The following is a 25958-nucleotide window of genomic DNA, read 5'->3' as shown; positions in this document are numbered from 1 at the left end:
CTCCTCCTTCTCCTCCTCCTCCTCCTCCTTCTTCTTTCTCTTCTTCTCATCCTCTTCTTCCTCCTTCTCTTCCTCCTCCTCCTCTTCTTCCTCCTCCTCTTCCTCCTCCTCCTTCTTCTCTTTCTTCTTTTTGTATTTTCTTTTATTAAACTGATTTATTATTATTGAGACAAAACTTCACCTAGCTCAGGCTTGCCTCCAACTCAGTGCATATTTAAGCATGATCTTGAACTTCATGTTCGTCTTCCTCTGGGCCCATAAGCACACACTACCATGACCTATTTTATGCTATGCTGAGGGATTTGTTCATGCTGGGAAAGCAATATGCTTGATGAGCTCTATCTTCAGCCCATCCCTTTTTCAGACATGTTCTCTCTATGTAGCTCAGGTTGGCCTTGAACCCTGCCTGATCCACCTGCCTTAGCTTCCCCTCTGCTTGGACTAGAGGTGTGGCATACCATGCTCAACTCCAAAATATGTTCCTATGCATTAACCCTGAGCTTTGAACTGATGGCAAGGAAGGCCTGTTGGGGTTGTAATTGTTCTTTTCTAGTAGTTCATAGAGCTCTCCTGGGTGTGTGAATGCCCAGTGCCATAGAACAGGGGTTCTGAATTTCAGCACAGGATTCATCTCCCGTCTCCATGTTGTCTCTCCATCTCACCAAGGGCATTATACCAGCTCTCAGGGATTAATGTTAGGTAGAGTCACACTATTTTTGCACTAATATGTACGATTATATTAAAAGAGATACAAGACATAAATATTAACAGATTAAATAATTTTCAGTAATAGAAAGGAGATAATTGCCCGAGGAAAAGTAAGAACACATCTTTCTAAGTTCTATTAATTTGCAAAACATTGTAAACAAAACCCCGGGCTTCACCTTTCATTTCCATATCAACTCCTGAAATGTTGGAAGCATGTAAAATGGTTCAAGGTATTTTCCCATGGCCCAAGTGTCCCCAAGAACATTGTCAGGGCTCTGAAAAAGATGGGCAGCAGAGTTGGCTAGACACAGAAGAAGACAGGAAAATCTTCACTCCTGTCCAGTCTTATCCATTTGTCATTGTCCTTTCCTTCAAGTCTTGGGGATGTTAGTGATTAAATGAGGAACAGAGCTGCCTTGTGTCTAAGTCTGAGGGAGCTTTAACTGCCTCTGCTCTGGCTCTGAGCGAGTACTCTCTAGGGGAGAACTCTCTGACAGAGTGCAACCTTTTCCTGTGTGCTCCTACCCCTGACTCTCACTATGGTTTCTCTTGACTCTCCCAATAGCTCCTGGACTGTTTTGTGATCCCGGTGGTGATTTTGCTCTCCTGGTTCTTCCTGTTGATCCGGTACAAGGCTGTGCATTTCATCGGCATCGTGGTCTGCATCCTGGGCATGGGCTGCATGGTGGGAGCGGATGTGCTTGTGGGAAGGCACCAGGGAGCAGGTGAGTCTTGGAGTGGTCACCAGGTCACAAACCTCGATGAGCGGGACCAAAGGGAGACCTGAGGTGTCTGCATTTGGGTAGAAACAGGACTCCTAGGAACTTGGTTCTTCCTGTGGCAGAGTCCTGTTCATGTTTTTTTCTTCCCCCCCAAACCCAAAGTAATAGTGCATAGAAGGCCCTGATACATATGCCCTGGGTGAATATAAGATGTAAAATTCAGAGACATTCACACAATTGTTAAAACTGAAGTCACCACCTAGGTGGAAGAAAGTTTTGAAGGTCAGAGTCACTGGCGTAGAATAGTTTTCAAAGGTAGTATGGACAAGTTAATCAGCAACTCAGCCACAAAGCCTTCCCTGCTCCTCCTCACCCAGCCCCTGCTCTGCCAAGGCAGAGAAAGACAAAATCCCCAACCTGCTGGGTAAAGGCTGGTTTACAGGCCACAGAATGGGTACTTAGATTCTGCAGACCAGAGTAGGATGTGCTGTGTTCCAGGAGCTACCTGCCATCCCATTGCATGTTTTTTGTTTGTATGTTTGTTTATCTGTTTTAATGGGAAGAGTTGTTACATTGATCACAGCTTGGAGACTTCTCAGACAGAGCTTTGTGATTTAGTCAGCTAACTTTTATGACTCTTCAGGGGGAACCCTGATTCCAGTGGCTTCTGGAAGGACCTTCCTAATATGTTTCAATGCTTGTGCTACAGAAAGAATTTTAGTTGGTGGCTCAGTGTCTGAAAGATCTCAGGGGTGAAGGTTAGTTGAGACTGCTGGTCTTATACAGTTGCCCTCCTCCTTAGCTTCTTTCAGCTTTTCTCTAATTCAACCACAGGGGTCAGCAGCGTCTGTCCATTGGTTGGGAGCATCTGACTCTTTCAGCAGCTTGTTGGGTCTTTCAGAAGGCAGTCATGATAGGCCACTTTTTGTGAGCACACCATAGCATTAGTAATAGTGTTAGGCCTTGGGGCCTCCCTGTAAGCTGGATCCCAATTTAGGCCTGTCGCTGGACCTCCTTTAAGATTGCTGGGTCTGGACTCAGTCAGAGAAGATGCACGCAACCCTCAAGAGACTAGAGGCCCCAAGGAGTGGGGCGGTCTGGTGGGGCAGTGATGGAGGGGACACCTTCATGGAGACAGGGGGCGGGAGAGGAGTTATGGGATGTGGAAAAGTCAGAGAGTGGACCAGGAAGGAGATAAAGTCTGGACTTTAAAAAAAAAGGATTAAATAAAGAAGAAGAGAATGATTTTTAGAAGAGGAAAAAATGTCAGGCATATAAACCCCTTTTGCCAGCATCAGAAGTGGAGTATAAAGAACTCACTTTCTAAAAGGTCTTGGGATTGTTCTTTCTTCTAAAATGTTAGATAATGAAGGTTCAGAATTGGGGAGATTTGTTTTAGGGAGACAAGGCTGCATGAAGTCCCTGAAATGATCTCCTTTAATGTTGTACCTTAGTTGTTTACAGAAAGAAAAAAGAACCTTCTTCAACCTCCTTTATAGTTGAAATGAGGGGACACCAAGTTCTAGCAAAGCCGAGTGAGTTATTCAAGGTCACAGAGCTGGGGTTAAAGGTCTTCTGGGCTCTTGACCTTCCAGAAAAGCTTTCTTCCATCCACATGGCTAACAGCTAAAGCTGCAACACAGAATGAAAGGGAGACGTCCTCATTCTCCTGGACCTGCAGTTGAGACATTATGAATCCCTACCTCAGCAGATGGTTTGGAAATACACACCCACCATCTCCCCAATTTTCCTTTGAGAAACAGTTGTTCTGTGGCCTATTGATAGATAATGTTACAAAGGTCTGACTATGTGCTTCATACACAGAATCAGTGTTCTTGACAATTTCTTTAGAACTCATCTTATAGTATTCTGTCTGATTAAATGTCTAAGCTTTCTGGGCACTGTGTAAACACAGATGAAACAGAAATAGATATCCTTAGTTATAAAAATTTTGGCTATTGCTCTAGCTGTCCATTCTGGTCATAATCTAATTCCATAGTCAAATCAATACAGTCATAGTGTTTTGACCCCCACATAGGAAGTTAACTTTGAATTGATTTATTAGATTATTGACACTAACCCTGTTAAAAAGGTTTTCTGGCTCTGAAGTGATAGGGAAATTATACTACTTAAGAAAAAGGCAACAAATCCATTTGAGAGCCTTTCCTTAAGTGATCACTTCTAATGGAAATGAAATGACCAACAGTGAGGTGGCTTAGCATTGACATGCTTGAGGCTCATGCAAAGCACCCATGCTAACAGAGCTAAATCTGGTCACCATAGAGCAAGCACACTCTGTGCTGCTAAGACCGCGCCCAAGAGTGTGACGGAGACTTCAAGGCCTGCCCAAATATAAAACTGAAGGACTCTCACACACTTTATCTCTATAAAACATTAAATCGGGCAGAAACCTCAACTATCATATATTTGTTAAAAACACACTGGTTCTGAAATCAATATAATTTTAAAATGTGTATGCATTATTACTAAAATTATCCCACTAGTTTCTTCTTTTACAGCACAGTGGGTTCAATTGCATTAACCAGCCAAGATCACCAGGCTTTTCTGAAATACTTCATGTATTCACAAGAACTTTAGTGAATCATTTGACTCAGATTAAATCCTTATAATCATATTGGGAGCTTTTCAAAGGAAAAGAGAAAATCTGACTTTTTTATATTGTTTAAGTCCTGTTTCTGCTTAGATGAAGATTTTAACAATTCCGTCCCCAATACACTGATTTTAGCCCATTTACAATTAATTTGACCTCAGTGTAGTTAGTTGTAATCTTTTTTTACTGCCATGTTTCCTCTTCTCTTCACCAGGAATTAATTCCTCCTTGATTTAAGCCTAAGTGAAGGAACTTACTCAGATATCAGGCCCTCTCTCTTTCTCTCTCTCTCTCTCTATATATATACATAGGATGAATGAATGTAGTCCCAGAATCAAGTCCCAGAGTGAATGCTGTTGATAAAATTCCCTCATCTTGTTTGCCTACTGCAGACAGTGGTCAAAAGAAGGTACCCAAGCTCCTCTCATTGGAGACCTCACTTTGACACCCATGGACATCATGGGCCTAGCCAGTTACCCACCATAAGAACTTTCTACACCATTAAGCTCTACAAAAGTAGATTTCTTTGTCAAGTTGGTGGGCCTAATATTTAGAGGCTCTATTTTCTCTTAGTTCCCATCTCCCCTCAGAACTCTCTGAAAGACCATCCTTGATCTTGCTGATGTGACTTATGGAAGATACCCAATAGACTGTGGGGATTGTTAGGAATGTTGGAGTGTTCAGTAGAACCCCAGAGATACTCCACAATAGCCTCTACTTTTCTAACTTATGGATATAAAGAGAAAGGGTAAAAGTAATAAGATGAATACAAAAATGAAAATCATGCCCTATTCTAAAATATATTGCTTCTCCAAAAAGTAGCCCCTTTATACTATACTAATTGTATCTTTTAGTTCATTTGTGATACTGTGAACGATTTATTATTAGTTATAATTATATATTTTTAAGGAAAATAAAATACTTTTACAGAGCCTGACAACTTAACACAATTAATTGAAAGTGACATTTTTTTTGTTGAACACCCCCCCATAGATTATCTCATAACAGTTTAATGACACTGAAAAAATTCTCATGTTTCAGTCTCAAAAATCAAGGTAAACTGTGTCAGTCAGGTGTTAAATCTTTGCTATTTTTTTCTATTCCACGCAGTTCTTATTTTTCCATAATTGCATCTTGAAGGTGTTTTCAAAACAGTTAACTAGAGTAAATGACCATCCTAGGTTGCCCAGGATAGTGGATTGATCTGACATGAGATTTTAAACTTAAAATTGAGTCCACAGTTGGTCCACTATCTAAAACGCCAATGTAGTTGAAGGAATGGGTACATTTTCATCAAAAGACCTAGCAGTCTTCTAATACTCCCAAAGAGTAAAACTGGTTCTTGAATTAATGGCAACTCAATGATGTTTAGAGAAACTTTGCTCTTCTAGTAACACACATAGCAAATGTCTATCTAAAAAATATTTCTGCTTGTTAAAAAATATAATACAAAAGCTAATTGAAATAATTGGAAACCAGTTATGAAAGGGTTGATTAGAAACCAGAAGCACCCCAGAATGAAAAGTGTCCAACTTGCAGAGGCAGATAGTAACACACATAGAATGAATCTAATGCCTTTTAAAAACATCATCTATAAACAAGTAGTGTGACATATTACACTAAATATTTCTTACGTGCTATTTTATTCTTGCAATAATAACAATTTAAGATGAACTAAATAAAATACAAGGAAGACTCTGTAGTTCCTGGCAGGTGTGATTTATTCCACTCTACTTGAATCAAACATTGTCACTATTTAAAGCATTGCCATGTGATGAGCCCAGACATTTTCTGCCAGACAATCCATTTTGACATTCTTTCCGAATTTAAAAATTCTGAAAGTACCTCATGGTTTAAATACATAGCAGAAGGGAACTGTTCCCTTCATGGCATGCAAGAAACAGAAAAAAAGAAGAAGAGGAAGAGGAAGGGACTTGGTCTTAATATCCTCTTTAAGGGCCCACTCCAGAAGACTTAATATCTGTCTGATGGGTGCTATCTCCTAGTAGGTCCACTTCCTATCTAGGAACCAAGTCTTCACACATTGGCTTTCAGGAATATTTAGGATCCAAACTGTAGCCCATGATATGAAATAACTTGAAAGTAACTTAAAAACTGACTAATAGAATTACTAGAAAATAATAATAAGTAATAAATAATAAAATAAATATGTAATATTTTATTAATAACTTCAAAATATTTCTGAACTTGAAATTATGTATAATTTTATTATCAAAAATTAGCATTAAATAGATGAAGATTTTAAAATACTGATAAACATATTTCTTTTAGTGGGCCATTCTAAAGACTAGCCACAATTGTAAAAATGGCGGTGGCGGCTCTCTTTGTTATTTTTCCAGAGGACCTGAGTTTGATTCCCAGCACCCACATCTGGCACCTTGTAAGCCCAGCTGCTGAATGTGACATCCATGTGTGCACATGGATAAAAGATAAACAAGTGAGGAAGACTATTCACTAAACACAGTGTCTACCTTTTAGGACTTTAATAAAATAGACTGATGTTCTTTTCATCCTGTTAAGGTATTTCATTATGACTTCATTTTCCTGAATCCATTCACATAAAATTAATTTTGCTAAGAGTTCTATTAAAAAGTCTTTCTGTACTTCGCTACTACAACAATAATTGATATTCATAACAATGACTTCATGTCATGACAAGATTCTGAAATGTTTCTGGCATGAAAAGAGACTAAAAGATTTGCTTTAGAATTTTAGGTATGGACCATGTCAAGTTCAAACATTTTCATACTCCCATAGCTGACGTGTAAAGATTAACCAGTTGCTGAAGATTTCCTGTCACAGCAACCTTCATTTCTCTAACAGAGGTGTCCAGGGACTTCCCCCTTAGGTCTCCTTTTTCATTAGGACTTCATTAAGCTCCTGCTCATCTGCTGAATAGTGGTGGCAGCTCCCCAGACTCAAAGAAATCTTGCAGCCCTCCCCAAATCACGTCCTCAGTTTTCTTCCCTTGAGAACAACTCCAACAAGCTGTTGTCTTATTTTCCAAAGTCTCTTCCTCTCTCTCCCTCCAGCCCTTGACAGGAGTAGGAAGTAGCCTGGGAAAGGGTGATGTCATTTAGCATAGAGATATTATCTGAGGTAACCAAATAGAGAAGTCCATGCCAACCCTGTTCCCATTCATGTGAATCCTCTATCTATAGGATATTCTATGCTCCCTGATGAGTAGTGACTGCCCTATTCTATAGTTTTTAGGGTTGTTCAGATGATCTCAGCATTTAAAGATTTTTCTAGAGAAGTCTCTTCCTGAAGAGTTCTGTTGTGGTGAACATATATCCTGGCCTTCTCCCCTCTCTCAGAGCTGTACATTTGCTGAGCAGGTAGCTGCCTGGCACCCAATGCACAGAGTCAGAAGCCACTAGAGTAGAGGGTTCACCTGTGAAGCTGTTCGCACTACTCACTTTCATTCTCTCTCTTCATGGCTTCTATCTATACTACCTGAAGTGGGAAGAGGTTGCCAAACTATAGGATAAAGTATTTACTAAAAAGTTGGACATAAACCAGAACCAACTCAAACCAAGTTTGAAAAAAATGTGCTTTTAATTTGAAAAAAAAAAAAAAGAGAAATTAATAATAGTATGGTGAATGTATGTGTTTATATGTAAAACATATAAATTAAATTTATATATAAACATTTATATATTATATATTTTATACATTTTTCATTCTTTTTAATTTATTTTTTACTTTACATGCTCCTCACTGCCCCCTCTCCCCGTCAGCCCCTTCCACAAGCCTTTCCACATGCCCCCTCCCCTTCTCCTCTGAGCCAGTGGGATCCCCTCTGCATATCACCCTACCCTGGCACTTCAAGTCTAGGTGCATCCTCTCCCACTGAGGCCAGACAAGGCAGCACAGATAGAAGAACATATCCCAAAGCTCTTAGGACAGCCCCCACTCCAGTTGTTCAGGACCCATATGAAGACCAAGCTGCACATCTACTACATATATACAGGGAGGCCTAGGTCCAGTCAATGTATGTTCTTTGCTTGATGGTTCAGATTCTGAGAGCCTCAGGGGGCCAGATGAGTTGACTCTGTTGGTCTTCCTATGGACTTCCTATCCCCTTCTGGACCTGCAATCTTTCCTTCTGTTTTTCCATAACAGTCCCCAAGCTCTATCCACTTTTTGACTGTGGGTCTATCTGAGTTAGCTGCTGGGTGGAGCATCTTGGAGTACAGCATGCTCTTGTCTTGTAAGCATAACAGAGTATCATTAATAGTGTCAGGGATTGGTGCTTTCCCATGGGATGAGTCTCAAGTTGGATCAGTTAGTGCTTGGTCATTTCGTCAGTCCTTGCATTTCTTGTCTACAGGATAAATTTGGGGTTGAAAGTTTTGTTGAAGCGTTGATGTCTCTATAGATCTACTGAGGTTCCTGCCTGGCTTCAAGAGGTGGCTTCTTCAGGTTCCATATTCCCTATGTTGTAGGTCACTGGTAAGGTCACCCCCATTGATTCTAGGTCTCTGTCTTGTCCTGGAGATGCCTCCCACATCCTCGCCCCTGTCACTTAAATATTTCCGTTCATTTTCATGGCCATCTGGACAAATCTCCTGTCCTTCTCCACACCTAATCTTGAATTCCCCATCCTCTCTCCCATCCAGTTCCCTCCCTTCATCTGCTTCTTATGACTATTCTATTCCCCCTTCTAAGTGAGATTCAAGCATCCTTGCTTGAGCCTTCCTTCTTGATTAGCTTCTTTGGGTCTGTGGAGTATAGCATGGTACCTGTATTTTATGGCTAATTTCTGCTTATAAGTGAGTACATACCTAATACATATCCTTTGGGGACTGGGTTGCTTCACTCAGGATGGTATTCACAGGTTCCATCCATTTGCCTGCAAAATTCATGATCTTTGTTTTTAGTAGCTGCAGAGTATTCTATTGTGTAGATGTGCCACATTTTCTTTATCCATTCTTCAGTTGAGGGATATCTAGATTGTTTCCGGTTTCTGGCTATCAAACATAAAGCTGCTATGAACATAGTTGAGCATATGTCTTTGTAGGATGTTGGAACATCTTTTAGGTATACGCCCAGTTATTGTATAGTTGGGCCTTGAGGTAGAACTATTCCCAGTTTTCTGAGGAACCAGCAAACTGATGTCCAAAGTAGTTATACTAGTTTGCACTCTTACTACCCTGGCTTTACATCCTAGCCAGCATGTGCTGTCTCTTGAGGTTTTTGATCTTAGCTATTTTGATGGGTATAAGACAGAAGCTCAGAGTTGTTTTGATTTTCATTCCCCTGATGTCTAAGAGCTTTAACCATTACTTTAGGTGCTTCTCTGTCATTTGAGATTCTGCGGTTAAAAAAATCTATTCCGCTCTGTGCCCCATTTTTAATAGGGTTATTTGGGTTGTTGCTGTCTAACTTCTTAAATTCTTTGTAAATTTTGTATATCAACCTTTGTTAGATGTTGTTAGATGTAGGGTTGATGATCCTTTCACAATCTGTAGGCTGACATTTTGTCCTATTGATACTGTCCCTTACCTTATAAAAGCTGTGCAGTTTCATGAGATCCCATTTATCAATTCTTAATCTTAGAACCTGAGTCATTGGTGTTCTGTTCAGGAAGTTGTCTCACCTACCAATGCATTCAAGGGTATTTCCCACTTTTTTTTTTTTTTAATTTTGCCTTATTTTTTTCGATTAGATATATTTGTTATTTACATGTCAAATGATATCTCCTTTCCCAATTTCTCCTCTGAAAAAAATAAAAAAATAAAATAAAATAGAAAACCCTGTTCCCTCCCCCATTCCCCTGCTCACCAACCCACCCTCTCCTGCTTCCTGGCCCTGGTATTCCCCTACACTGGGGCATAGAATCTTCACAGGACCAAGGGCCTCTCCTCTCATTGATGACTGACTAGGCCATCCTATGCTATACATATGCTACTGGAGCCGTTAGTCACAATATACATACTCTTTGGTTGGTGATTTAGTCTCTGGGAGCTCTGAGGGTACTAGCTAGTTTATATTGTTGTTTATCCTAAGGGGTTGAAAAACCTTAAGCTCCTTAAGGGTCCTTTCTTTAGCTTCTCCATTGGGGGCCCTGTACTCAGTCCAATGGATGGCTATGAGCCTCTACTTCTGTATTAGTCTGGCACTGTCAGAGCCTCTCAGGAGACAGCTATATCAGGCTTCTGTCATACAGTCTTTGTTGGCATCCACAATAGTGTCTGAATTTGATGACTGAATATGGGAAGGATTACCAGGTGGAGCAGTCTCTGGATTGTCCTTCCTTCAGTCTCTGTCCTAGTTGATCTCTGCAACTCCTTCCATGGTTATTTTGTTCCTCCTTTTAAGAGGGAATGAAGTATCCACACTTTGGTCTTTCTTCTTGAGTTTCTTATGTTTTGTGGATTGTATTTTGGGTATTCTGAGCTTCTGGGCTAATATCCACTTATCAGAGAGTGCACACCATGTGTGTTCTTTTGTGACTGGGTTACCTCACTCAGGATGATATTCTCCAGATCCATCCATTTCCCTACAAATTTCATAAATTCACTGTTTTTAAATAGCTGAGTAGTGTACTCCATTGTGTAGATGTGGTAACATTTTCTGTATGCATTGCTCTGTTGAGTGACATCTGGGTTATTTCCAGTTTCTGGCTATTATAAATAAAGCTGCTATGAACATAGTGGAGCATTTTCTGAGTATATATGCCCAGGAATGATATAGCTGGGTCCTCGGGTAGTACTATGTCTAATTTTCTGAGGAACATCCAATCTGATTTCCAGAGTGGCCGTACTAGCTTGAAATCCCACCAGCAATGGAGGAGTGTGCCTCTTTCTCCACATCCTTGCCAACATCTACTGTCACCTGAGTTTTTGATCTTAGCCATTCTGACTGGTGTGAGGTGGAATCTCAGGGTTGGTTTGATTTGCATTTCCCTGTTGACTAAGGATGTTGAACATTTCTTTAGGTGCTTCTCAGCCATTCGGTATTCCTTAGTTGAGAATTCTTTGTTTAGTTCTGTACCCCATTTTTTAATAGGCATATTTGATTCTCTGGAGTCTAACTTCTTGAGTTTTTATCACAATTGCTCCATAGTACAGCTTAAGGCCAGGGATGGTGATTCCACCAGAAGTTCTTTTATTGTTGAGAATAGTTTTCGCTACCCTAGGTTTTTTTTGTTATTCTAGATGAATTTTCAAATTGCTCTTTCCAAGTCTGTGAATAATTGAGTTGGAATTTTGATGGGGATTGCATTGAATCTGTAGATTGCTTTCAGCAAGATGGCCATTTTTACTATATTAATCCTGCCAATCCAAGAGCATGGGAGATTGTTCCATATTCTGAGTTCTTCTTCGATTTCCTTCTTCAGAGACTTGAAGTTCTTGTCATACAGATCTCTTACTTGCTTAGTTAGAGTCACACCGAGGTATTTTACATTATTTGTGACTATTGTGAAGGGTGTTGTTTCCCTAGTTTCTTTCTCAGCCTGTTTATCCTTTGTGTAGAGGAAGGCCACTGATTTTCTTGAGTTAATTTTATATCCAGCTACTTTGCTGAAGTTGTTTATCAGGTTTAGGAGCTCTCTGGTGGAATTTTTGGGGTCACTTAAGTATACTATCATATCACCAGCAAATAGTGGTAATTTGACTTCTTCCTTTCCAATTTGTATCACTTTGATATCCTTTTATTGTCTAATTGCTCTGTATAGGACTTCAACTACAATATTGAATATGTAGGGGTAGAGTGGGCATCCTTGTCTAGTCCCTGATTTTAGTGTGATTGCTTCAAGTTTCTCTCCATTCAGTTTGATGTTGGCTACTGGTTTGCTGTATATTGCTTTTGCTTTTACTATGTTTAGGTATGGACCTTGAATTCCTGATCTTTCCAAGACTTTTATCATGAAGGGGTGTTGGATTTTGTCAAATGCTTTCTCAGCATTTAATGAGATGATCATATGTTTTTTTTCTTTGAGTTTGTTTATATAGTGAATTACATTGATGGATTTCCATATATTGAACCACCCCTGCATCCCTGGGATGAAGCCTACTTCATCATGATGGATGATCATTTTGATGTGTTCTTGGATTCAGTTTGCAAGAATTTTATTGAACATTTTTGCACCGGTATTCATAAGAGAAATTGGTCTGAAATTTTCTTTCTTTCTTAGATCTTTGTGTGATTTAGGTATCAGAGTAATTGTGGCTTAATAAAATGAATTGGGTAGAGTACTTTCTGTTTCTATTTTGTGGAATAGTTTGAGGAGTGTTGGTATTAGGTCTTCTTTGAAGGTCTGAGAAAACACTGCACTAAACCCATCTGGTCCTGGGCTATTTTGGTTGGGAGACTATTAATGACTGTTTCTACTTCATTAGCAGATATGGGACTGTTTAGATTATTGATCTGATCTTGATTTAACTTTGGTACCTGGTATCTGTCTAGAAAATTGTCCATTTCATCCAGGTTTTCCAGTTTTGTTGAATATAGGCTTTTGTAGTAGCATCTCATGATTTTTTGGGTTTCTTCAGTTTCTGTTGTCGTGTCCCCCATTTTTAATTTCTGATTTTGTTAATTAGGATACTGTCTCTGTGCCCTCTAGTTAGTCTGGCTAAGGGCTTATCTATTTTGTTGATTTTCTCAAAGAACCAGCTCCTAGTTTTGTTGATTCTTTTATAGTTCTTTTTGTTTCTATTTGGTTGATTTCAGCCCTTGAGTTGATTATTTCCTGCCATCTACTCCTCTTGGGTGAATTTCCTTCTTTTTGTTCTTCAGCTTTCAGATGTTCTGTCAAATTGCTGGTGTATACTCTCTTCAGTTTCTTTTTGGAGGCACTTAAAGCTATTAGTTTTCCTCTCAGGACTGCTTTCATTGTGTCCCATAAGTTTGGGTATGTTGTGGCTTCATTATCATTAAGCTCTAAAAAGTCTTTAATTTCTTTCTTTATGTCTTCCTTGACCAAGTTATCAATGAGTAGAGTATTGTTAAGCTTCCACATGTATGTGGGCTTTCTATTGTTTATGTTGTTATTGAGGAGCAGCCTTAGTCCATGGTGATCTGATAGGATGCAAGGAATTTTTCAATCTTGTTGTATCTGATGAGGCCTGATTTGTGACCAATTATACAGTCAGTTTTGGAGAAGATACCTTGAGGTGCTGAAAAGAAGGTATATCCTTTTGTTTTAGGATTAAAAAGTTCTATAGATATCTGTTAAATCCATCAGTTTTATAATTTCTGTTAGTCTCACTGTGTCTTTGTTTAGTTTCTGTTTCCATGATCTGTGCATTGCAGAGAGCATGGTGTTGAAGTCTCCCACTATTATTGTGTGCTATGCAATGTGTGCTTTGAGCTTTAGTAAAGTTTCTTGTATGAATGTAGATAACCTTGCATTTGGAGCATAGAGTTTCAGAATTGAGAGTTCATCTTGGTAGATCTTACCTTTGATGAGTATTAAGTGTCCCTCCTTATCTTTTTTGATCACTTTAGGTTGAAAGTCAATTTTATTCGATATTAGAATGGCTACTCCAGCTTGGTTCTTGGGACCATAGGTTTGGAAAATTTTTTCCAGCCTTTTATTCTGAGGTAGTGTCTGTCTTTGTCACTGAGGTGGGTTTCCTGTATGCAACAAAATGTTGGATCCTGTTTATGTACCCAGTCTGATAGTCTATGTCTTTTTATTGGGGAATTGAGTTTATTGATATTAATAGATATTAAGGAAAAGTAATTGTTGCTTCCTATTATTTTTGTTCTTAGAGTTAGATTTCTATTCATGTGGTATCTTCTTTTAGTTTTGTTGGAAGATTACTTTCTTGCTTTTTCTAGGATGTAGTTTCCCTCCTTGTGTTGGAGTTTTCCCTTTATTATCCTTTGAAGGGCTGGATTTATGGAAAGATATTATGTAAATTTGGTTTTGTCATGGAATACTTTGGTTTCTCCATCTATAGTAATTGAGAGTTTTGCTAGGTATAGTAGCCTGGGCTGGCATTTGTATTCTCTTAGGGTCTGTATGATATCAACCCATGATCTTCTGGCTTTCATAGTCTCTGACAATAAGTCTGGTGTAATTCTGATAGATCTGCCTTTATATGTTACTTGACCTTTTCCCCTCACTGCTTTTTATATTCTTTCTTTGTTTTGTGCATTTGGTGTTTTGACTATTATGTGGCAGGAGGAATTTCTTTTCTGATCCAAACTATTTGGAGTTCTGTATGCTTCTTGTAAGTTCATGGGTATCTCTTTTTTTAGGTTAGGGAAGTTTTCTTGTATAATTTTGTTGAAGATATTTACTGGCCCTTTAAGTTGGAAGTCTTCACTCTCTTCTATACCTATTATCCTTAAGTTTGGTCTTCTCATTGTGTCTGGGATTTCCTAGATGTTTTGGGTTAGGAACTTTTTTGTATTTTGTGTTTTCTTTGACTGTTATGTTAATGTCTTCTATGGTATCTTCTGCATCTGAGATTGTCTCTTCTATATCTTGCATTCTGTTGGTGATGCTTGCATCTATGGCTCTTCATCTCTTTCCTAGGTTGTCTATCTCCAGAGCTGTCTCTCTTTGTGATTTCTTTATTGTTTCTACTTCCATTTTTAGGTCTTGAATGGTTTTGTTCAATTCCTTCACATGTTTTGTTGTGTTTTCCTGTAATTCTTTAACTGATTTTTGTGTTTCTTCTTTAAGGGCTTCTGCTTATTTACTTGTGTTCTCCTGTAATTCTTTAAGGGATTTGCGTGTTTCCTCTTTAAGGGCTGGTACTTCTTTACATGTGTTCTACTGTATTTCTTTAAGGGTGTTATTTATGTCCTTCTTTAATTCCTCCATCACCATCATGAGATATGATTTTAGATCCAAATCTTTCTTTTCCGGTGTTTTGGGATATCCAGGACTTGCTGTCGTAGGAGTACTAGGTTCTGATGATTCCAAGTAGTCTTGGTTTCTGTTGGTGAGATTCTTGCATTTGCCTTTCACCACCTGTTGATCTCTGGTGTTAGATGTTCTTGCTGTCTCTGGCTGGAGCTTGTTCCTCCTGTGGCTCTGAAAGCCTGTGTCAGAACTTCTGGGAGATCAGCTCTCCTCTGGTAAGACCCATGTGCAGAGGGCTGTGGATCAGCCCTCCTGAGTCCTGGGGTCAGACTGCTCCCTGGAGATATGCCCTCTTCTTGTGGGAAAGGTGCATAGAGAGTTGTGGATTCGCCATCCCTACTAGTTGTAGATGGAGGTAGAAAGGATCCTATCCCAGCTGCCCTGCTACCTCTGTGACCTTGTGCCTCCCAGCTGATCCCACCTTAGAAAGTCACCAGAGAGAAAAATCATAAATAAACTTATTAAAATGCTCCATGGATTTACTCTTGGTGTAAATTAATATACACCATCTCTTTTTCTTTCTCTACAATTTCTACACTAACCAGTATGATTTCCTCTCTTTGTCCCCTCCTTCCTCCCTTTCCTTCCTCACCCCCCTCTTTCTTCCCTCCCACTCTCTCTTCTATGAGATTTAGTGTATCTGGTTGCCTTAGTTTAGGTTTTACTGTTGTGAATATATACCATGACCACTGCAACTCTTAATAAGGACAACATTTAATTAGAGCTGGTTTACAGGTTCAGAGGTTCAGTCCATTATCAAGGTGTGAGTATGGCAGTGTCCAGGCAGGCACAATACAGGAGGATCTGAAAGTTCTACATCTTCAACTGAAGGCTGCTAGAAGACTGGCTTCTAGGCAGCTTAGGACAAGGGTCTTAAAGCCCACAGTGACACACCTATGCCAACAAGGCCATACCTCCTAATAGTGCCATTCCCTGGGTCAAGCATATACAAACTACCACACCAGCTTTCTGTTGAGGTCCTTCATCCACTTAGACTTCTAGACTTCAGTATTGTGCAGGGTGATAAATATGGATCCATTTTCATTCTTCTACATGTTTTATTATAAAACATCAGTTAGACCAGCACCGTTTGTTGAAGATGCTTTTTTCCCATTGTATGGTTTTGGCTTTTTTATCGAAAATCAAGCGTCCATAGATCTGTCAGTTTATTTCTGGGTCATTAATTCAATTGCATCGATCTCTGTCTGTCTCTGTACCAATGACATGCAGTTTTCATCACTATTGCTCTGTAATACAGCTTAAGGTGAGGGATGGTGATTCCTCCTGAAGTTCTTTTATTGTTGAGAATTGTTTTTTATTGTTGAGAATTGTTTTGACTATCCTGTTTTTTTTTGTTGTTGTTTTTCCATATGAAGTTGAGAATTGCTCTTCCAAGGTTTATAAAACCTTGAAATTTTGATGGGGATTACATTTTTTGTGTGTTTTTATTTGAAAAAAGAGGAATTATTAACATTATGGTAAATTTATATATTATATATTACATAATATATCAATTAAATATATACTATTCGTATATTATATTTTTATATATTATATTATATGTTTTATTTATTCTGAAGTTATGTCAGGGAAGTAAAACTCTTATAAACCTTGCCAGACCCCTTGTGCACATTTTGCCCATGGTGAAAACCATAGTGTTGACTACTATCATGCCTTCTCTCCCTGCATCGAAGAAGGTAGACAATGACTGTTGGGTTTATAACAGATTAACCAAACAGCTGAAAAATGCCATGAAACAAGAAATCATACGCATACATGTTATTGTATATTTGCAGAAACATTCCTAGACAGAGACGTGGGCGTTGAAGAGAATTAAGCTGAAGAAAACTTCATTCTTAGAGGAAACTTCAAGTTTTATGGAGATAGGTAGCTTTTTATATCCCAGCACATCTAGAAAACATATTTTTAAAATCTATGTGATTTTGTTTGGAAATTGCTGGGCTTCTTCTGAAAGTGTCAGAAGAAAATAGAAAAAAGAAGCTCCTTTTCCTGGTGCCAGATCCTTGTCAAGAAAATTTTTCTGAGTCTCCATCTGCTTTCTTTGTTTCCTAGGGGAAAATAAGCTGGTAGGAGACCTTCTGGTCTTAGGAGGAGCCACACTGTATGGGATCTCAAACGTCTGGGAAGAATCCATCATCCGAACTCTGAGCCGTGTCGAGTTCCTGGGAATGATTGGTCTCTTTGGTGCATTTTTCAGTGGAATTCAATTGTGAGTAAGAATAACAAGGAACATAACAGCTGTAAGAAGTGGATTTGACTTTTACAGTTCTGGCCTTAGAATGTAAAAACCAAGGCAGAAAAGCAATCATCCAACTTCCACACAAAGATCTTATTAAATCGACAAAGTATATTCTTATTAATAAATTACTTCCAAAGTAAATAATTATACATTATTATAAAACATTTCATAGGTTTTGAAGATGATTTTCAGGAGATAATGAAAAAGTATATGTTTAGCAAAGGACAAATGTTATGATTTGATACACTCCTAATGGGATATATTTATGTATTAGTGACAGCTGCTAAGAAAAATCTATTTTAAAATTGGAGTTTTACTGGAGAGATGTCTCAGCAGTTTAAAATACTGGTTTGCTCTTCTAGAGGACCAAGGTTCAAGACTCAGCACCCACATGGAAGCTCAGAAACCTCCACAACTCTAGTCCTAGGAGATCTGATGCCCTCTTCTTTTCTCTTGATTATGAGGCATACATGTGTTGTACATGCAGACAAACAACCATATGCATGAAATAAGACAAAACAATATTTAAAAATAAAATTACCCTTTTATAAGTATTCTTTATTGCCTATGGGTTTACCAGAATGAACCATATTTCAAATTCAACTATCAGAATTTAATATTCTCTTCTCTAAATGTCAAAAAGAGATTTTCAATATTTCTAAAGTGGAACTAAAGTCATTCCTTAATGCATTACCTAATCCCTCAGAATTTGTTATAGATGAAGAATACTTTCTACTAGTAAGGAGCACATTTAATTCATATGAGGAGTAAAGTCTATTTTCACCAAATAAGCAATTGTTATTCCATGAAATTCCTTTCTACAAAGCAAACTCTTTGTAATTGTACAGGTTTGTTGCCAGAAATTACTTGAGGAAAATATTTCAGTATCAGCTGATATTGCATTTTGTATATTGGATGTTTCCAGTACGTTTTTCAAAATCTAAGTGTCCTGAAATACTGGTATAAACTCTCTAGCATGCAAGATGTAGAAATGGGAAAGCTGGGGATTTATTTGAGGTTCATTATAAAACTGTAATGGCATTGTAAAGCTATATTTGCTGATTCATATTTGTGAGATGGAAGAGGATTTTTTAGATCAACCATTCATGGCCAACATTTTATAGATAGATGGTTTATTTTATGCACTATTATTATGATTGGGTCCAAAATATATCCCAGAGATTCACTGCTCTTTTGCTTGGTCATAATCTATCATAGCTAATGGAGCCCTGTGGGATTCACCCCTGTCAAAATAAGAATTTTGTGTTGTGAATGAGATATATTGAGTGTGCACTGACTCAAACCTTTGCTGGCAGAGTAGTTAAAATGGTGCCAACCGCACCTCCTACTCTGCCTCTACAAGAGGGATTCTCAGAGTTCAGTCTTTGGACCAGCAACATTGCCATCTCCCAAGAATTGCTCATCAGCGTTACTCCTCCCTAGGCTCTCCAAGCTTTACTGAATCTGAAAGTCTAGAAAGGAGGCCCCAGAGACAGTTGTTTAACACACTCCAAATGCCTGTAAGACACAAATGCCTATGTAACTTTGAGAACCACTGCTCTACTGAAGGCTTAGTGAGTAAACTGATTAATCCTGTAACCATGGAAGTTTCTGAAGCTTACCATTTGCTTCTCTCAAGCACCTGAACAAAAAGAAACTAAACCCTAAAAGCCTGTTTGGTTGAGGACAGTGAGGTTTAACTTCTTCCAGACCTTTATTGCTGCTGGCCACACTTAGCAAGACCTTTTAGGGAGAGACCACAGGCTGCCTCTGCAGGGCTCAATTCATTTTTGAAGTTCAATTGGTTGCTTTAATAGTTATGTAAATATGGTAAATAACAGGAAAAAAAAAGAAATAATGTACATGATGGTCTTGCCCTTTTTCATTGATTCTACAGAGCCATCATGGAACACAAGGAGCTGTTAAAGGTACCATGGGATTGGCAAATAGGTAAGGATCTGCTCATTTGTGATGGGTTGTTTGGTTGGTGGGTGGGTTGGTTTGTTTTTTGTTGTTGTTTTGTGTTGTTTGTTTTTTGTAAATCTGAGACATTTGTTTGAAAATTTGTGTGGCTAGGGATGGATGGGGCAGACAAGGAGGGGATTTAGAATGACAGGTGACAAGAGAAGACAAAATTACCTTGCCACATTGAAAGTCCTTCACACAATAAGACTGGATTTCCTGAATCTTTTCATGCCTTGCTTGAGCGTCTGCCAGTTAGCACTGTCAAGGTGTTTTATGGAAGTTACAGAAGTGTGTTATTAGGTTAAAGACAAACCAGAAAAGAAAAGCCCTAGGCAGTAGTGATGCAGGAATGAGAGCAATTTGCTCCAGACAAGAAAGACAGAATTGATGTGATCATTAAAAAGTAGCACTTTGGTAAAGGGGAAAACGGAGCTTAACAAAAGGCATAAGAAGAAACAAAATACTAAGCATTCTGGGCTCTTTAGAACCTTTTCCAAAGGGAGCACTTAGACTTAAGAAATTATTCATTGATCTCTAACTGGCTTTGGAAACACTAGAAAGGCATTTAGCTACTCAGTAGATATCCAAGACATCTTAGATTTCACCTGTTTCTAAAGTCACTTTCTTCTAAAAAATTTTTTTAGGGTAAGGATTACCAGATCCTTGGTGATATTCTTAATCACTTACGAGCAGGATCTAGGAGAAAGTGTCTCTCAGTTCACTCAGGAATTCTGTTGCAAAGCAAAGGATCCCAGCAGTGAACATTAGTTGAGTCCAGGTCAAGTGGGGCAGTGCTTAAAAAACATGAGCCGATAGAGTGGAAATCAGGGTTGTGGGCATATAGGTGCTGCCCCTCCACCTCCAGTAGAGGTAGGTATCTTTGGTAGAAGTGACTGCTTCAGCATATTTTCCTTCCATTGAGAAAAAAAAAAAAACCTTGACATAGTCCCTCACACTACTGTATCCAGCCCCAGCCCATAAGCATTTAGAAAGAACTGTTTTTCTACCAACATTATGTTCTCTGGTGGCAGAAGGGGGGACAGAAGTTTATAAGATACATGATGGATGGATTACCTCAGTGTCTTCAGACAAGGGCTAACCAACCCTCATGTTTATTCCAGAGTCCTCCATTTGTTTGATTGTTGAGAATGGACAGGAAATGCTATAATTAAATGAAAATCAATAAAGAGGAGGGATGGGGAAGGGAAGAGAGGGGCAGTTGGGAAAGAAACCAGCTGCAGGGGCCAGAAGCATGGGCCTTTGTGACTCTTGAAGTCTGGCCTCTTAAATGTGACTCATGCTTCACAGCGCTTCACATATAGTAGCCTTGGAGGATAAATTAATTCAATATTGATGGTAATGGCAGTAATCAAAAGGAATTCATCCCCTAATTATGTAGATGTCCTGTACATGTCCGCTGAGACTTTGTCATAATTCAGTGTTAGTTAAATGTGCCATCACAAGGTAGTTTTATCCTAAGCTTTCCGATTGCCATTAAGACGTCAGTCCCCTGCAGCCCAAGATGATGACGACTGTGCAGAAGGACCATATCACAGTGGCATCAAATTAATTCCTGGTTGGAAACAAGGTTAAAATGGCCTAGATATGGGATCAAATATACATTTTTTTTCCTTTCCGAAGCACTTGCATGCTTGGATCGGAGATTTTATACCACAGCCACCTTTGTTTCTGTGAGCTCCCTCTGATCAACTCCAGGGTTGGGTTGTCTAGCTCAGTTACAGGCATGTGACGTCCAGTAAATCACTGATCAGTAAATGAGCGGGTGAACGAAGGGCAGCAGAGGAGGTGGCTCTTTGCTGTCATTATACGGCAAAGGGAAGCGTAGCCTGAGACCATGTTATACCTTCTTCTGAGGAACTGGGAAATGACAGAGCAGCCACTAAAGCTCATGAACCAAAGAGTCTGGGAGATGCAAGAAAGGTCAACATCCTGTTACCTTGTCCCCACAGACTTCAGGAGGTCAGCCAAGGCCTGACAATTGGATCCCAGTAAAACATACACACACACACATACACACATACACACACACACACACACACACACACACACACACACACACACACACACACACACACACACACACACACACACACACACACACACACACGAAAGGGAGAATAGATTCCAACACTATCTTCATTTATCATTATCTGTCAAAGACTTCCCTTCCCCCAATCCCTCTCTATCTACAACTCTAATATACCTCACAGAATCTCTGGGTCAGCTCCTATGTTATCAATGCAGAGAGTATTTTTTTTTTTCCTATAAGGGTAAGCAGAAAAAGAAATGCTTTATGTTTTCTGAATATGAAGATTATTTCTAATGGATTGTTGTGTGAACTAATTTCAAGATGGAGTGATTAAAAGCGAGACAATTGTTTTCATGCCTTGTTTTTACTCTACTTAGCAGGAAGACTGCTTGTGATTATTTAATCAGTAAACTCAAGTAAAACATAGGACTTAATACAGCCGAGCTGTCCTCCCCAACCAGGAATGTTAGCTCACAGCCAGAAATCTAGTAAACAACTTAAATATACTGTGTCACATGCCAGCCTGTGTCAATGGGTATATGAACAAATGTAAGCTGATATGAAAGTCAACTGTGGAGAAAAGGGTTTTCTGGGGGCCAATGGACATAGGTTTGGCTTACCTGGAGGTACCTTTTCACTTCCGATGTTATGGCTAATGATTTTTTTGTTACCTTACCTGGCAATGGGATCATGTGGTCCTGGAGCAGGGAGGTCCTGAGAGTTCCTTAGGAACCCATTGAAGAGTGCTGGGAAGATGGCTCAATAGGCAGGCAAAATGACAGCTGAAAAAAATATCAGGCCGGGCAGTGGTGGTGCACGCCTTTAATCCCAGCATTTGGGAGGCAGAGGCAGGTGGATTTCTGAGTTTGAGGCCAGCCTGGTCTACAGAGTGAGGTCCAGGACAACCAGGGATGCACAGAGAACCCCTATCTCGAAAAACCAAAAACCAAAAACCAAAAAAACAAAACCAATAACAACAAAAATTTAATGGGCTGGTGAGATGGCTGAGAGGATAAGAGCACTGACTACTCTTCCGAAGGTGGCTCACAACCACCCCTAATGACATCGGACGCCCTCTTCTGGTGTGTCTGAAGACAGCTACAGTGAACTACTCCAGAGCAAGCGGAGCCTGGAGTGAGAAAAAAAAAAGAAAAAAGAAGTATCAGGACCTGAAGTCTGAGCCCCAGAACTCAGGTAACAAACCAGGCATGGTAGAGGGCATCTATAAACCCAGCATCCTGAGAAGCAGAGACAGGTAGATCCCTGGGCTTTGCTGCCTAGCTAGTCTCACTAAATTTGGTGACCTCTGAGCTCCTGTCTCAAAAAAAAAAAAAAAAAAGGAGAACAATGAAGAAGACTCTTGATGTTGGTCTTTGATCTACACACACACACATTAACACACTCACAGAGAGAGGCAGAGTCAGAGACAGAGACAAAGACATACACAGCCAGCCAGCCAGCCAGGCAGACAGACAGATGTATATACATACAACAGAATGTATGAGGTTGAGACTTACACTGGGGTCTGAGGTGGGCTCACTAGGTTCTCAGTTTCCTATGGTAAAACTAATTTGCATTGTCTTAACATGTCCAGATAGCCCAGTGCTCTTGATAGGTTTGCCTTAATCCATATGTTCTAAGATACTATTTTATCTTGCTATTATTAATAAAATGTCTAAGTCTAGTGCATGCAAAGGAAAGACAGAACGCCAGGAGGACCTTAAAGAAAAAGAGGAGATAAAATCCATGTGGCACACACACACATACACACACACATACACACACACACACGCACACACACACACACTATAGGCACTTATGTATACACATACACAAAATGAACTAGCCATTTGTCAAATAGGATATCCCTTCTCCCTTCATCTTCAGAATATCTCAGCAATAGACATTGGTGACAAGTACTCAGATTTTAGTCAAACTGCCCAGTCAGGGCAGGCTCCTTGGCCTGTGTCTCAGAAGATTGATGTCTTCCCCACCTCCTGCTCTGCTCCTGAGGCTAAGCGTGTTTTCTAAGTGTGAGGCGACAGAGAGAGCTGAGAGGGAGAGAAGAAAGAAAGCAGGCGTCTGTCCTTATTCTATACTACTCATGGACTGGTCTCCCTTTGATCAGCCCTATGGTACTTCCCTAGTTTCTGGTCAGCGGGCACCTGGCTTGGCTTGGTGATCATGGCTGGGGGTACAGAGAGGCCTTGTACAGAGTTTAGGTGTGGCTCTATAGGCAAAGGCCTTCTCTATTGCTCTCCTTGGCGGATCCCAGTGAAAAGAGACATCCATGGTTTTAAGGTATTTATTGTCATGGTGGAATGTGGATGAGTAAAACCATATTCCACTTTTCGGGGCGGGCCTGAGGTTAAATGCCTTTTGCAGGGAGGAGTGTCTGGGAAGGGGAGTTTAATTGGCTAAGCGCTTCAGGTCTTTAGGTACCTTATTAAAATGGAGATCTATCTTGAGCCTATGTGACCTGTGGTCACATCCACTACCTGTAGAGGGGCTTGGAGTACTGTCCTTATGTGACTGATGGCCACAAATCTATGGAGGGCTGCAGCCTTGTGTCAGGTGCCTAGGTGTCTAGGAACCAGGAAAAATGCCTGCCTTCCTTCGAGGATCACGGGGAGGAAGATTTTTAACCTTAGCTCAACCAGGAACCAGGCTACTTTTTCCGATCCTACATCCTACTGCAATTACAAATTTCTTTCTAAGATATAGAAGGCTCTGTGTGGTCTGCCAGCCTTCCTGGTTTCTCTACACCAAGGTATAGAAGTCATCCTGGCTTCTGGCAGCCCCTAGAATAAACATAACTTTACCCTACTTGAGAATCATCAGGTGAGGACATCTCTGCCTAAAATATTCTTTCCATACCTTCTCTAATATCCTGCTAGTCCTTCCCATTCAAAGAAAATGCCACATTGCCAAGGCAGCTGTATGTGAGCATCCTTCCTAAAACAATCTCTGGCCATTCTTTTAAGAAACCTTTCATTCCCTCACCATGAACAGCTCTAAGCTTTTTGTCTGTCCCTCATGTTGCCAGATTCCTAGTCAAAAGCATTGGCATGCTAGATTCCCAATGAAGAATTCGTTGAAAAAGAAACTGACTACAAAGCATTAGAGCTCTCCAGTCTGCCCCAGGATATGATTTACCAGATAACAAGACGGAAAGTTCATATTCTAGAACTTGTGAACACAGTCATCCTGTGATCTAAATCAACAGAGCCCAAGACACTGAGGCAGGCAGGCAGCCAGGTACACAGACAGAGAGACAAAGTGACCAATAGACAGGCAGGCAGGCAGGCAGGCAAGAAGGCAGATGGGTGGATGGAGGGAGGGAGGAAAAGAGAGAAAGGAAGAAAGGGAGGGAGGGAGGGAAGAAGGGAAGGAGGGAGGGAGGCAGTCAGATAGGCAGATAGGCAGGCAGGCAGGCTCAGGTGTACCTGGACTCTATTCTACCCCAATTTGATTATCTTGAGTAGAATAATTTACTCCCTGTCTTTTAACACCGCATCTCTTAAGGAATACTGAATCAATTCTCAAGTCTTTTATGTATTAGTCATAGGTTATCTAGTATTTTTATGTATTTTTATAAGTTGGCTAAAAAGAAAATGAATTAATTATAAGTGGCTTGAAACCCAAGTGAAATAAAATTGAATATTTTTATGGAATTCACAGTTCTTATGGGGAGCTGCATGCTTCCTACTAGTATTATAGCAGATATGTATGCATGTAATGAGATATACTAGCTTACAGAACTCAGAAAATAGGGTATCATCTCTCAGTATGAAGGGCATGTCCACCACACTAGAGGGGGCTGTTGCACTATTTGCTTAATATTCACCATGATTTTTATGTGTATCTGATGTAGCTTTCCTTAAACTTAGGATGAGAAACACAGAATAAAACCTGTGCTCTTTAGTATCTTTCGTAGGAACAAAACAAATTCATTTCTGGAGGAATCACTGGTCTTCTTAATCAGAGGGACTGGACATCCAATAGTAACCAAGTTCTCTTGAATTCACAGGATTCAGAGGAAATGAGGTGTCCATATCCTATGCCAAGATTCCATTAGAAGGGTTACTTAAAATGCCCAGAGAACCAATGAATTGTATCACACCTTGGGCTTTCAAGACAGAGAAATGAGCATTACTTTTGTGCATAAGTACCGCATCAATACCTGGGAAGTGATAGAATCCATAATTACTTATAAAACCCTGCTATATATCATCCAAAACTCATAGTTAGTATGAACGATGGTGTGTCTAGAGTTCACAATAGCCTAGGGAAGGTGACAGAAGAATGACACTCAATTTGGGAGAGGTGAACAAAATTCAGTAATTTTTAAGAAATGAACAGATTTCCTGTGTTCAAAGCAATCACATTGTTTGCCCAAAGACATGGTTAAAATGTGGTAGCTCACGTCCCGTTTGTCTAAAAAAAACGCCTGTGTAGATAACTATTTAGAGCAGTGCATGATATATTTTTATTTATATATTTTGATGTGGAATATAATAAAAAATATGTTTTACAAGAGGATAATTTTGAGGATAGAAATGTTTTGAAGTACATAGACAGGCCATCAGAGATGGCTCAACCACTAAGGGAACTTTGCTCTTCTTGCAGAGGGCTTGCATGTGGGTCTTCCCACCCATAATGGGGGTGGGGCTCACAATGGCTTTCACCTCCAGCCCCGGGGGGTCTAATACTTCCTTCTGGTTATCATAGGTGTGTGCCTATGTGTGCTCACACACACACACACACACACACACACACACACACACACGGGG

At 39.8% G+C, this 25958-nt stretch overlaps 1 protein-coding gene across 1 annotated transcript in view; it reads left to right on the top strand.

The window, feature by feature from the left end:
• Nucleotides 1-25958, top strand: part of Slc35f1 (solute carrier family 35 member F1) — a 436233-nt gene that overhangs the window by 382494 nt on the left and 27781 nt on the right. Inside the window, exons 4-6 of the mRNA XM_031348352.1 lie at nucleotides 1274-1433; nucleotides 16964-17120; nucleotides 19048-19100. Of these exons, the coding sequence (XP_031204212.1) occupies nucleotides 1274-1433; nucleotides 16964-17120; nucleotides 19048-19100 (370 nt within the window). The remainder of the gene's footprint in view (nucleotides 1-1273; nucleotides 1434-16963; nucleotides 17121-19047; nucleotides 19101-25958) is intronic.

The sequence above is a fragment of the Mastomys coucha genome, unplaced genomic scaffold, assembly GCF_008632895.1.
Source record: "Mastomys coucha isolate ucsf_1 unplaced genomic scaffold, UCSF_Mcou_1 pScaffold3, whole genome shotgun sequence".
Taxonomy (NCBI): Eukaryota; Metazoa; Chordata; class Mammalia; order Rodentia; family Muridae; genus Mastomys; species Mastomys coucha.
The sequence above is the reverse complement of the archived record's forward strand: the minus strand, read 5'-3'. Positions and strand labels throughout refer to the sequence as shown.